This window comes from Monopterus albus, unplaced genomic scaffold, assembly GCF_001952655.1.
Source record: "Monopterus albus unplaced genomic scaffold, M_albus_1.0 scaffold126.1, whole genome shotgun sequence".
NCBI classification, from domain to species: Eukaryota; Metazoa; Chordata; class Actinopteri; order Synbranchiformes; family Synbranchidae; genus Monopterus; species Monopterus albus.
The window spans coordinates 868,494-882,027 of record NW_018128006.1 but is presented as its reverse complement, the minus strand read 5'-3'; the positions used below and the strand labels follow the sequence as shown (position 1 = coordinate 882,027).

At 40.4% G+C, this 13,534-nt stretch overlaps 1 protein-coding gene across 1 annotated transcript in view; it reads left to right on the top strand.

The window, feature by feature from the left end:
• Positions 1 to 13,534, top strand: part of LOC109967132 (plexin-A1-like) — a 274,553-nt gene that overhangs the window by 27,817 nt on the left and 233,202 nt on the right. The window contains exon 2 of the mRNA XM_020612491.1: positions 8,338 to 9,730. Coding sequence (XP_020468147.1) covers positions 8,555 to 9,730 — 1,176 coding nt within the window. The 5' untranslated portion in view covers positions 8,338 to 8,554. The remainder of the gene's footprint in view (positions 1 to 8,337; positions 9,731 to 13,534) is intronic.

Genomic DNA, 13,534 nt, shown 5'->3' with positions numbered 1-13,534 from the left:
AAGCTATTTTTGTAAAAATAGAACACCCCTCACTAAATAGGGGTGGTGGACTAAGACACAACTTGTCATCCATCTACAATCCTGTTTTGAGATTTCTGCCCAAACATGCCCACCAGGACAATAGGTGTCGGTCAACAGAGGAGGATTCAAAGACAGGTAACGACTCTCACCGATACTGGGCTATAACGTCTCAGTCGTTAAGGGACATTGTTGGCCTTCAAAGGACTGAAACACCACCAAGGGGGATAAATATCTCCGGCTCAACACCAGTCAGTCAGAACTGATGAAACCTCTTGGATGAGATGTGAAATGTCTTCGACCTACAAAACTAGTCCAGTTGATTTTTTCTAAGTTTTTTTCAGCAAATAATAAAGGTCCATAGATTAGGAGAGCTTCTTGGAACTACCTCAATACAAAAAAGACTGTGCTCTTTTGGAGGAGGGTGTGGAACTTTATTAATAAAATTAAAAAGCAAGCAAGGCTCTCATCTTTAAAAATGTTCAAATGCCTTAATGGCAACTTCTATAAACAGAACACGGTTAAGAGGCTTTTTTTCTATAACTGAAGAAGGCTAGATCCTGAAATGTGCCAGAAGTTACTTTTTAATCATGTTCCATTTGCAGTATAATCAATTTTAACACTTTAACTTTTTAAAAGATGAGTGCCTCGATTGCCTTTTCAATTTATTCAGATAGTTACACAACAAATAAGCTGCTCCCTTAATGTGGCAACCACTCAAACGCAATGGTCACTGAGGAACAGTTTTTCATTCCAGGACCTCCTCTCACCCCGTTGACACGCCGGGTCCATCATCAAGTGATACTCCGAGACATCATAATTTGCAAATTAAGCACTGTTGCTATCTACATGTGCTTCCTCTGATTTACACATTGTGCCCAGCTGCTTGAATATACCCACTGGAGAGGAGCGACACATGGAGAGTGTACTGCAATTTGTGCTATGCTACGGAATTAAGCCTCTCCATCTTTGTGACCTGAGCAGCTCGTAGGAACCATGAAAAAAGTTGCATGCATTCATGCCCTTGTTTTTGTTTATGTACTTGTGTGAGAGTAGTTTGAATAGCTGCTCTCTCACTACACTCAACCTTTTGTTTAGAGGAGAAAATTCTAGAAAAGCAGAGGCATGAAAACACTCACACATACATCAGATACCAGTCGATGGATCAGAATGTTTGTAGCATCAGAAAGGTTGTGACATACCGCTAATTACCATGTACAAAAGGTACTGTTGACATTTCTGCAGACAAAGAAATCAATCAAAAGCATAAACTTTTCAACAACCTTGATTAAATGTGAATTATATTTTGTTGCAGTAGAGTAGATTGTTTGTACACTCTTCTGATGACAAGTGATACAAACAGAACTCAAATATGTTGAATTTTATCAACCACATTTTTAAAAGTTATTAGTTTCAGTGCATATGTCACATTTTCATCCTCTTTTTTTACCATTTATGAACCACTTCAGTTTTAAAACTTGTTAGCAGGTGAATCCCCCAGTAAAAATATTTTTAGCCTGTGCAGTATAATTTCCTGCACAGATGCAATATCAGGAGATAAAGTAAATCTCAAATATCAATTGTAAGCAAAACCAATGAGAGCCTTCTTTGAGTCATTATGCTCCTCTGACATTCAGAAATCTGTTGTACTGTAAATGTAGACATACCAGTTTTCCCACTTAGACATGTACTGTAATAAATGTTTTAATGAGGGGCCTTTTGTACTCTCCACCTACATTTGAAATTAAGAGGAAGTGCTCCCCTTTTAATGGGAACTAAACCGGATAGGATACCAATCCACACAGAGATTAGAGCAGACTGATATAAACCACATAAATAAACACCAAACAATTAAATGAAGCTTAATCACAAAGCAACTCCTGAAAAGCACTGAACTCTTAAGGGTGAGGTTTTCTTTTGAAGGCATCTTCTTTGGATTAGTATGGAATTTTATTTTTGTAAATTTGGTTTGATGGCACAGGCAGTTTACATGCAGCAGTTACATTTTACTTCCTGTTCATGTCCAAGGAATGTCATGAATTATTTAAACATAGTTGCAGCTCATTTGTCCACTAAAGACTGCAAACACAACAATACTGCAGTTGCCTGGTTTTTACTTTATCTGAAAAAAATCCTTGAAACCTTCTCCTCTGAAGAGCCTGGAGACAGAGTGAGCATACTGTAGGGAAGACTAAGGATTAAAAATGATTAAGGCTCAATCACTGAGCTCTGTTCACTGTAGATTTTTACTGCACTGTCTGAATGAGTGATGGCTGAGCTGCACCTGACAGCTTGGCAAATAAGAGTGTGTGAGTGAGTCTTTGTATCTGTGGGTGTGTGTGCATGGCTTTGCTGTCTTTGGGTGTGCAGTTGGGTGGTTATGGGGGGGGGGGGTTGTACAGCTGTTTATAGTTGTAGAGTGTACATGCTTTTATGTGTGTCCTAATATGAAAGAACCTGTTTCCCTATGTGTGTTTTTCTTAATGGAGTCATTGTATCATCTGCTTACTTCTACTAACCCCTAAGAAATGTTTGTGTGTGTGTGTGTGTTTCAGGTTTCATTCTGCATTAAACCATGGAGAAATATTATACTTTATATATTGAATGATTGCTTTATTACCAAACAGTGTTGTGTTCTGCCGCTGTTTGTGTGTGTGTGTGTGCATGCAGCTGTCTGTGGGGTCAGTGTGTCATGGAATGTGACTGTTAATGAACCACGGTCTTGCAACTGCATGGTACAGCACAGCAGCTCTCATGGCACACAGACAGACACGCACTGTCTGACCCACATTTTCTTTATTCTTTCGGTCTCACACAAACACACACAAGTACAGGCACAGGGTCCGGTTAGTTTAGCTGACATGGCGCATTGTCATCAGTGTCGCCCCATTATTTTTGCATAAGAGATAAAACATAAGTTATAAGATATCATGTGCCGGCTGAGTTAAGCAGACCTGGTGTGGACTTAAATGAAGCTCACCTCAAAAATACCAGAAATTAAAATTAAGACTCTGTTAGTGCCTTAACTGCCACAGCAGGCTTTATGTAGCAATGCTGAGTGAAAAAAAAAAAAACATGCTAAACAAACATGCCAAACCGTGACAAGTTTGGGAGTTGTAAACAGGAAGTATAATTTTGCCATGGAGTCACTGAGTTAGCGGTTAGTGACTTATTTTTAGCTTGTATTTGATAACATTTGATAACTGGCAGCATTAAAAGTATGTCAAAAGAACTATTTTCAATTCCTGACTGCAATGTACCCGTAGATGTATAGGCTACTACTCTGATTCTGGAGAAAACTTTCCTGTACAGTTTAATATAAATTTGAACTTTCTGGATCATCAGATTGGATCCAGATCAGACTTTGGTCTGTGGTAGATCTTATGTAGATGTTATCTTGCTTTTTTTGTCCAATCATTTTAGACAGTGTGTATAGAGTTAGAAGCAAATATTAAAATTGCCCTTATTTTACAATGGTGAAAAATCCTTAAAAAAATCCTGGATCCCCATGATGATTCAGATCAACACCAATCTAATGGATTGTTCAGTGGTACATACTCTACCTCTCCAAAACATTTAATCCAAATCCATTCGTTACTTTTTGAGATATGCTATGAACAACCAACAAACACCAGTAAAAACATAACCTCCTTGGCAGAGGTAACAATGCTAGATTGTCTTTTTCAAATGGTTATTTTTTTCAGCATGCATATTAAACTTTGTATCGGTTTAATCACGTTCCCCATCCAGTTCCCCATCTTTCCGTCTGTTAGAGCCAGGAGAGGAGGGTGTGAGCCAACTACAGTTGGAAAATGGATTACAAATATAAATCTCCTCATGTTTAAGTGTATGTCTGCCTGCTGCCCCCATTCTCATATCTCCTCCATTGTTCCCATCTGACCTGCTCTTTGACTTTAACTCCACACTTCTTGCAAAAGATGGTAGTCAAAGAGTGAATTGAATAGGTCAACCTGAGTTTTGAGTTGTTTTTCTGCATCAAGCAAATTATTTAGTGTGGCGACTTAACGATTTTCATGATCAGACTTTAGTAGGAGAGAAATGCCTATTCAGACCTCCAGCAGACTTTTAAATAGACTTTCAAATGTTGTCACAGCCACTAGCAGGTCAGTCTTTCCAGGTTCTAGGATCACACTGTTATGCAAATTATTTTGACTAAAAAAGCTTCCATTTTCTAGCTGCTAATTGAAGTTTAGGAATCACTACAGCATATTCGAGAGCATTTTTCTATTCCCATAACCACAAACATTTAATGTGGTTTTTGCTGCCTTTTTAACTTTGTGTTGTGCAATTTGTAATGACAAAACAGATGGTTCTTAGATGAGAACTATACATTTGCATTGGGGGAAAAAACTCAAATATATACACGATGAAGAAAAAACAGTAAAAATGTATTTTTAATGATTTCTTCATGTTTAAAGGTCTTGATTATTTGCGAGCTACAGTATATGTACATGCTATGAAAGGTCAACTGCAAAAACAGAGTTAATGTTCTAATAACCTGAATGTGTAACATAGCCTGAACCTTTAGCATGAGCTGTAAAACCTCAGTGGGGTCATCAGTGCTTTGCCTTAGCAAAGCAAATATTTGTGTGAATATATGTAAAAATCTAAACCACACAAAAATGTTCAGTTGCTTTAATCAGCACGGTCATGAATGCAGGCAAAGGTACTGAGTAGTTCAAATCCAGCTCATGTGCCCAGCATTTATCTTTCCACTCCACTCCAAAAAATGTATTGTTGAAAGGGCATAAATGTAAATGTTTATCCTTTGCCCGTGGTTTGCACAGTCTGCTGCCATTAAATATGCTTTGTGTCCATACAGTTTATAGGCTGATGTGTTTGGGCATGTGTCTGTGTGTTTGAGTAGTAAATAAAAGTGAATAGATGCAAGATGCTCACACACATGCACATAGACAAACACCCAGCCAGCAGGCATGGATGTAAGCTCCATGCTAAAGAAGTGCTGTGTATAAATTTGCCTAAGTGTTTGACCAAGGTCTGAGGCTGTGTATGCAATCGATGTGCCAACAGTAATAAATCAGCTCGTGGGAGACCTGAATGTCTCAACTGCTTCATGCAGCATGGCAGGTGGACTTCAGGATGGTTCTGACACACACTCAAAGATTGTAAGGTTTTCTTTGAGCAGATAAGATGCTAATGAGTCTGATGAAAATTTGCCTAATCATAAAATAAGTGAGAACATCTGGTCATATTAGTTGGATTAGAAATGGCTTTACATGATATTTCAAAAAGTTACTCAGACAGACCAGATAGATACAATTTAGAAACCTGAGTTTTGATATACAGTTATTTTGTGCAGATATTAGAGATGTCCTGATCCTTAAGTATCGGTATCTGTGCCGATCCAGGAGTATTTAATAGGATCATTATCAACCAGAATAAAGCTGATCCAATTCTGATCCTTATTTAGATCTACAGTTGTGTATATAGGCGGACTCTGTGGCGTTTTTGAGACATGCACGTCATGCAACTGATAAACCGCTATATTAATCAGTCCAGCTGTCTACACTGCCAGCATGCGAGCTGCCATCTCACTGCACTTTATGTGCATAGCTGTGACCTGAAATCTTTTTTTTAAGCTTCAGGTCTGTTTTAAGCTTCAGGTCACATTCAATGTGCCCAGTGGTTCCCTGACTGTCTTTTATTTGTCTGAGTTTTGGGCTTTAGTGTTCTCTTTTCCAAAGTGCTTCTGTAGGCTCCTTTGTGTGTTGTTGTACACTAAGTGAACACACCCCTGGTATAGACAAGAGTACGAGTCTCCTTTTGATCTAATTCAGACATTAAAGAAAGATTTTTAAATTACTAACTTGTTTTTCAGTTCACAGACATCTTCCTCTTTCTTCTCATCTGTTTGTCCCAGTTTAGTCAGACAGCTGCTGACATCATCAGCGCTCAGCTCCACTAGGAACTGAAGGTATATGGCCACTGAGTCTATGTGTGCTACTTCGTTTTTACTTAGTTATAGCATTTATAAAATGCAACAGATAAAATGAGATGAAAATGCTGCAAAGGTAGGCATTCTTAACATGTCATTTAGTATAGTTCAGTTCCTTTCATTCTTGTCCCTGCCTTGTGTGTGTGTGCCTGTGTATGCTTGTGTTGGGCAGGTGCAGGGGTGGTGCATGAGGGTGTGCGGGCCGTTTTCTGTCAGTTATGCCAACGAGTTAGTGTATTGAGACATTGTGAAGTGAGTAAGATCTGTGAGAGTGTGTAAAATACTTTGCCTCACTGTATGTGTATGTCCACACTGTGTGTGTCCAAGGAGCTAACAGTGGCTGTATTGTCCTTATGGGATATGCAATGGCATCATCATCTGGGCCACTGTAATCATGGCTGGACTGGAGATGAAAGACACTATTGACAAGAAGTGAAGCATCTAAGGGAGAGGGAGAGGAATGTAATGAAACAGTGGAATGAGGAACAGCATCAGAAATAAGAGATGAGAATTCTTTGCTGACCAAACTCAATTATAAAACAAGCCTTTGCCTTGTGCTCTGTATTTAGCTTAGCATAAACTAATGAAATACTGAAGAGAAGGTTGGACAGTGCAGCTTCAAGTAACAGTAGCCTTTTGAAACCCCCCTGTTTTGTGCCAATCATGGACTGTTTGAGAAACTTCACATATCCTGGAAGGTTGTGAATGAATGTATTGTAATTTTACTGCAGTAGCTCAGTTGACCACTGGGACAAGACTAGCAGCAAGACTGACCCTGCCCTGGCATTCATCTGTGTTAATACACACCAAAGTCATGGACAATAAAGCAGTTCTGAACTGGTTGCTTCTTGACATGACACCAAGTAGAGGTGGGTCAGCTAATGGCTTTGGCTTACTGTATGTAGCTGTGTAATTTTTCATAACCAGGACATTAATTCACAAACTGATAAAGCGTTTGGTTCATTAACCAAGCATTCTCTTGTGCCAGGAACTGTGGAATCAGTGTCACTGCAATTGCATAAAGTTAACCGGATCTTTTTTTGTCCCACTTTTTTACATGAAACTAATGAAGATGGTTTCTTTGGACAGTTCGGTTTGGCTGAGTTTAGTGTAAGGCGGAGAAGAGGTTTACAGTCATTGGTTACATAGACTGAATAGCTGGTCAGTGGGCAGTTTGAGTTTTCAACAACTCTTTGGGATTTTGTGTTTAAGTAAAAGGGCACTTAATTCTACTTGTGTCTGCAGATTTTACACATTTTGGACAAAGATGTTTTTATACTAGCTAAAATATGTCTTTTAACCAAGTGGCATTTTCAATCAGCATCCATCATCTTCCTTCCACAATGATGAGAACAACAATTGTGATGATGAATAGGCATGTGGAGCCCTCATGGCCCTTTTGCATTTGAACCTTTAAGACTCTACCTGTTCCTCAGTGCCTGTTCAGATAGGTTCCACCCTCATGTGACCATGAACCAGATAAGCAGATTTAGAAAAAGAGTGGATGGATATGAATCAATAAAATAGGAAATAGATTGATGGTCCATCTCTGCCTTTTTTCCTCATCCTTTTTCCTCAGTTTTCACTTACTGTACAGTATAGCAATCTTTTCCTCCATCTGTACTGCCTTCTATATTGAATTGGTATGAAGCCAAGTAGCTTTCTCTTTTCTCTCCCCCTCACTGTCTCTCCTGTTTTATCGAGTCAAACCAGTGCTCTCCCTCTCTGTCCTTTCTTTTTAGAAACAGGGTGCCTGTATTTCTCTGCTCTGTTGCTCTGTAGTAAATATGCTATAGGATTCTCCCTGCAGCCTTGCTTGTAATTTATGGATGTTGACCTGCTATCATGTTGCTGCACACCAGTGGCTCACCTTGTGCTTGTTTTCATATGTGCGCTGTCTCACTTGTATTCATGTTGTATGCACATATTGTTTAGAAACATTTTTCTACTTGCAAACACTGTTGCAGGGTGTGTTTTGTGTGTATTCAAGGAGGGTATTATTTCCAAGTGTACTGTATACGTGCCCTTCATCTGCTGTATCCTTTAATACCACCAGACAATCGATACGCAGAGGAGCAATGTTCGGCCCTGTCTTCTTTTAAAAGATGCACTCCACAGAGTGGTGCTAGCCAAGAGTCAAGAAGTCAATAAAACAAAGCCAATAGTACCCTCATTTGTTTTTTTTGGACTTAAGCATTGAAGCTTCCGAGTCTGAGTCTGTGGGCGAATATTAAGTGTCTCATCATTTGGATACAGACAAATGAATTCTTTTCATCAGCTCTCTGAAAACACAAGTTCATGATAACATTGACACTGGTGTTTGCTTTGTTTCTCTTTCTTAGGGCTGGTGGCAGACAAGGCTGAGGATCAGGGGATGAGGTTATAAAAACAACAGAGAAAGGAGGAAAAAAGGAAGAGGAAGTCGATTGCTTGGAAACTCTTCTTTTGTATCATCCTGCCCTGCAGTCGAGTACAGCACTGACTGACCCTGCTGAGGATTACACACTCAAAAATACACACCAACACCCACACGTTCACACCTCCCTTCCCCTCATCACCATGTCCTCCCATCTCAACCCACCCCTTCTCATCCTCCCTGCCCTCCTTCTGCTCCTCTCACTCTCCATGCCCTCCATCTCGGCTCCTTCTTCCTCCTCCTTCCTCCTCTCCTTCTCCCCACCTGAAGGAGGTCTCACACATATGGTTGTCCACAACAAAACTGGCGAGGTCTACCTGGGTGCTGTCAACTGGATCTACAAGCTGTCCAGCAACCTTACCAAGCTGCGAAGCCATGTTACCGGCCCTGTCACAGACAACCCTCGCTGTTACCCTCCACCTGATGTCCAGTCCTGCCCCCATGAGCTGGTGCAGACCTCTAATGTCAATAAACTCCTTCTACTTGATGCAGCCCATAACCGTTTAATTGCTTGTGGTAGTACTTCCCAGGGAATATGCCAGTTCCTGCGTCTGGATGATTTGTTCAAGCTTGGTGAGCCCCACCACCGTAAAGAGCATTATCTATCCAGTGTTGCTGAAGCGGGCACCATGTCAGGTGTTGTGATCTCCCCGGATCTTTTTGGTGAAGGTGGGAAACTTTTTGTAGGCACTCCCATCGATGGGAAATCCGAGTACTTCCCAACATTGTCTAGCCGCAAGTTAATGTCTAATGAGGAGAATGCAGACATGTTTAGCTTCGTCTACCAGGATGAGTTTGTCTCCTCGCAGCTCAAGATTCCCTCAGACACACTCTCCAAGTTTCCAGCATTTGACATCTACTACATCTATGGCTTCAACAGCGAGCAGTTTGTGTATTATCTAACTTTACAGCTGGACACCCAGCTCACCTCGCCAGATGCAAGCAGCGAACAGTTCTTCACCTCTAAAATTGTTCGCCTATGCGTTGATGATCCCAAGTTCTACTCTTATGTTGAGTTCCCCATTGGCTGCACCAAGGACGGAGTGGAATATCGCTTGATTCAGGATGCTTATTTAGCCCGGCCAGGGACCCGTTTGGCACGTTCGCTTGGTATTCAAGAGCGAGAGGAGGTTCTGTTTACTGTATTTGCTCAGGGTCAGAAGAACAGAGCCAAGCCGCCCAAGGAGTCGGCTTTGTGTCTGTTCACGATGAGGCGGATAAAGGAGAAGATTAAAGAGAGGATTCAGTCGTGTTACAGAGGAGAGGGGAAACTCTCCCTGCCCTGGCTGCTCAACAAGGAGCTGGCCTGCATCAACTCGGTGAGTGGTTGAGACGGTAGCTTCCACAAGAATCATAATTTTGATTTTGTGATCATTAACTTTACTAACTGTTATAGGAACCTTTGGTTTGTGGTTGTGTGTGCATGAGTTTGCTTACAAATGAAAACCCAGAATATCACATCACTTTTAGGTTTCACAGGTTCTAGTTACCAGAATAAGAAGTGATATGCCAGTTTCAGCGGGCTTCAGTGTGGTTCAGTGTTTACTTCAGTGGAATAGCAGTTAGCCTGTCTTTACCTTGCACCTTGCCAAAAGCATTTTAGTGGCTGTGGTTTAAGGGTGTGTTAAAACCAAGCATTTCTGGAATGTCTTTGTTCAACTTTGTCCCATTATTACAGGTCTTTGTCTGTGTAGGTGAAAATGGAGATAAGTATTTGGTTCTTTGTGAATTACTCTGCAATTTCTAAAAGTGAGAACAGAATTAAAGTCGAAAAAATGTCTAAAGGCACAGTGCAGGGTGAAGTCCAGCATTACTCTAATGATTAATGTTTACATTTCTGGTAAAGGCAAAACATCCACCTTGGCAGACTGGCAAATCATCAGAACCTGTGTGTGCATTCATTTAACTTTCTGTGGTTAACCTGTAAGTGGAAGGTATGAATCTCAACAAATTCTTAAATGCAACAAAGTAATATTATCCACTTTGGGTTGGGCCAAAGCAGACAAAGTCTCGGCAGGATCGCACAATTACTGCCATATTAAATGAACGTTGTCTGAGTGACTTTTCCGGTCTGTGTGCAGCACATGCACGCATTTACCATGATCTTCCTAGGAGAGAAGTTATGTTTTTTTTCTTAGAGTATGAGTAAAAAGATGCATGATTGCATTGTTCAATATATACTTGCAATACAGCAGTCTTTGTTTCTTTAAGGTTGAGATATCTTTCCTCTTCCAACAAGCATTATCCCTCTTCAGTGTTTTCAGCTCCATGATGAAATGAAACTGATCATTGGTAGTCGGTACTAATCTTTACATAGCCTGTCTACTGATGTGAATTCATCTGAAACTACTGTACCACATGGCAAAGTAAAAGAACTTAATAAATGTACTTTTGACTGGCAAATATAGAAAGCAATCTCTTAGCACTGACATTGGCAGGAGCTAGAGGGACAAACTCTTCTCATTCATAAATTACAGCTAATGTTATTAAAATGTCTCCACAGTTGAATGAGACCCCGTTCATTTATTTTAAGGACAGAACAGATTTCTTTCTGGTAATAATTTTATCCACAGGTTGTGGGAGGCTTGTCCTTTCTTTACCTCATAGATGAACTGGCGTAAGGGGGACTTAGAGACATGAAGTGTGTGTGTTTCACCTGCTTCTGTCACCCACATGTCTCACACATACACACAGCCCTGTATACTCATGAATAATTCACCTGGTCTTCTCGCCGTCTGTTATTCAGTTGGTGCTCCATAACAACCTGCCATAAATCTCTGGTCTACTTTGCACCTCTGCACCTTTGTGTCTCCATATCTCCCTGCTAACCCAGCTTGTCTTTCTCTTCCATGCCTTTCACTATAGCCCTATCATTTGCATAACATTCTTTCATTTTTCTAATCCTGTTCTCCCTCTGTCTTCTTTTATCTTGTTTTTTCTTGCTCTGCTTTTCTACTTCCTTTCTCCTTCTCCTCTGACCTTTTGCCTTCTTTAGTTCTTCTTTTAACCTCCCTCATTTTTACACTCTTGCTTATTTTGCTCGTCTTTAGCCGCTTTCCTCTTATCCTTCTCTCTCTTAAGCCTTTGCTCTTTCACCATCTCTGTCTGCCCTCTCTTTGACTTGATGAGGTATAGAGTGACTTAGTGTTTTAAGCCAGTGCTTGGATGTGACCTGAAAACGCAATGTGGAGGTAAGAGGAAGAAAGGGACAGAGCGATGGGGAATGTAAGAAAGTGGGAGTCTTGGATTTCATTGGAGGAGGGAGGAAGAATTGGAAGGAAGGGAGGATGTGGACAGAGAGGCTGAAGATGAAAAAGAAAGGAAAGGGGAAAAATACAGGAAGGATTGGAGGAAGAGTGGGACAACAGACAGATTTATTAGGCTGGGGTAAAAAGACAGGATTTAAAAAACAGGCAGGAAACAAAAAAATGTGAAAGAAGTACAAATAAAAAGGCAGGAGGAGGAAAAGACAAAGATGTAAATAAACGAGGAAAGGCTGGACAGAGAGAGGGGACGACTGTAAGAGAGGAGTAATGAAGTGCTTCTAGCCATACTAGTGACATTGCTCTATTGGACAGTCTTCCACCACTTTGGTACAGACTGAAATATCTCAACAACTATGGGATGAGTGGCCGTGAAATTTTGTACAAACATGTATAGCTCCCAAAGGATGAAGCCGACCGACTTCATGCTCTGATCTCACCATTGGCACCACCAGCAACCTTAAATTTTTACTCAGGAAATATCTCAATGTCCTTAATGGATTGGAGCAAAATGTTGTATAGACATGCAGGATTCCCAGATGATGTATCCTAATGGCCCCTAATGATCCCTTGACCTTTCTTCTAGTGCCTCTGTAAAGATGACATTTATGGTTTTCAGTGAAATGTCTCGAGAAATATTGGATGGATCATCGTAAAATCTGGTACACATTCATGTTCCCCTCAAAATGAATTATATCGCTTTGGTGCTCCACTTATTTTGAGTACCATCACACAGGTCACAGTTTTAATTTGTCCAGTGCTTGGTTTCTAATCAAATATCTACTAAACTAATGACATTCTCAGCCTTAGCTGTGCTTCATGTGTAGTACCAGTTAGCAAATATAGCATGCTAATCATTCTAAACTAAGGTCATTTAAGCATTGTACCTGCTAATCGTCAGCATGTTAGCATTGTCAGTGTCAGCACGACAGTATGCTGACATTATCATGCTGTGCTTAAGTATAGCCTTACAGAGGCTTTAGACATGGCTGCATCATTGGAAGACTTGTACTATTTTTAGTCCATCAACAAGGTGAAGAACAACACTGCTGATAGGCAGAATTCCAACAAGCAAGAGCATTGACTATTTTGTCTCTCTCTGCCCTTGAACCACTCTTCTAGTCAGTCATTTCCTCTTACTCTCAGTTTCAGGCGATGTAGCCAGTTTTACCATTTTACTAATTTATTCTAGTGTGTAAGTTGGGGTTAGCTCTCTCAAAAGAGACCTGAGCTCCTCCAGAAACAACAAAACAAAGAATTTTTGGGTCTCGATAAATAAAATAAAACTAAATAAATTACTCTTAACATCTCTAAGGCTACAGTGAATGATAAAAGAAAAACTTAAAGTCTAATTAAAATCTATTAACTTGTCATTTGTAGTTTTCAGTGTTAAGTGCACAGCTCTGCCTGGGTCAGCACACTTGGCTTTGATTGGGATAAGTTCAGGATATTTAACATGGGTTGCCTTCATTGTTGTTTTTCTGCCTCCTAGTGATGACTGTGTGTGAATTTGGTGTCAGATCAGCAATTCCTGAAAAGACCCCCCTGATTTAATCAAAGTGGAAAATAGACCATTCTTTATTTCTTTCGCTCACTCGTTCATTATATGTGATTTATCAGACACTGCTGACCCAGATCTAATGAAGCTTGGTGGAGTTACAGTGAACTAGGAGGTTAACTTATGTGTTTTGATAAGTCATGTGGCAACTGTGGAGATCAATCCTGCAATCGTTCTTTTAAGGGGCAATCACGCCATTTGTTGGTGGTATTGACACCCATGTGTTTCAGTAACCTTTGGTCTAGGTCCTCCCAGTTATATGTACATGTAGAGAATGTATTGTCAAACCTTGCCATGCTTTT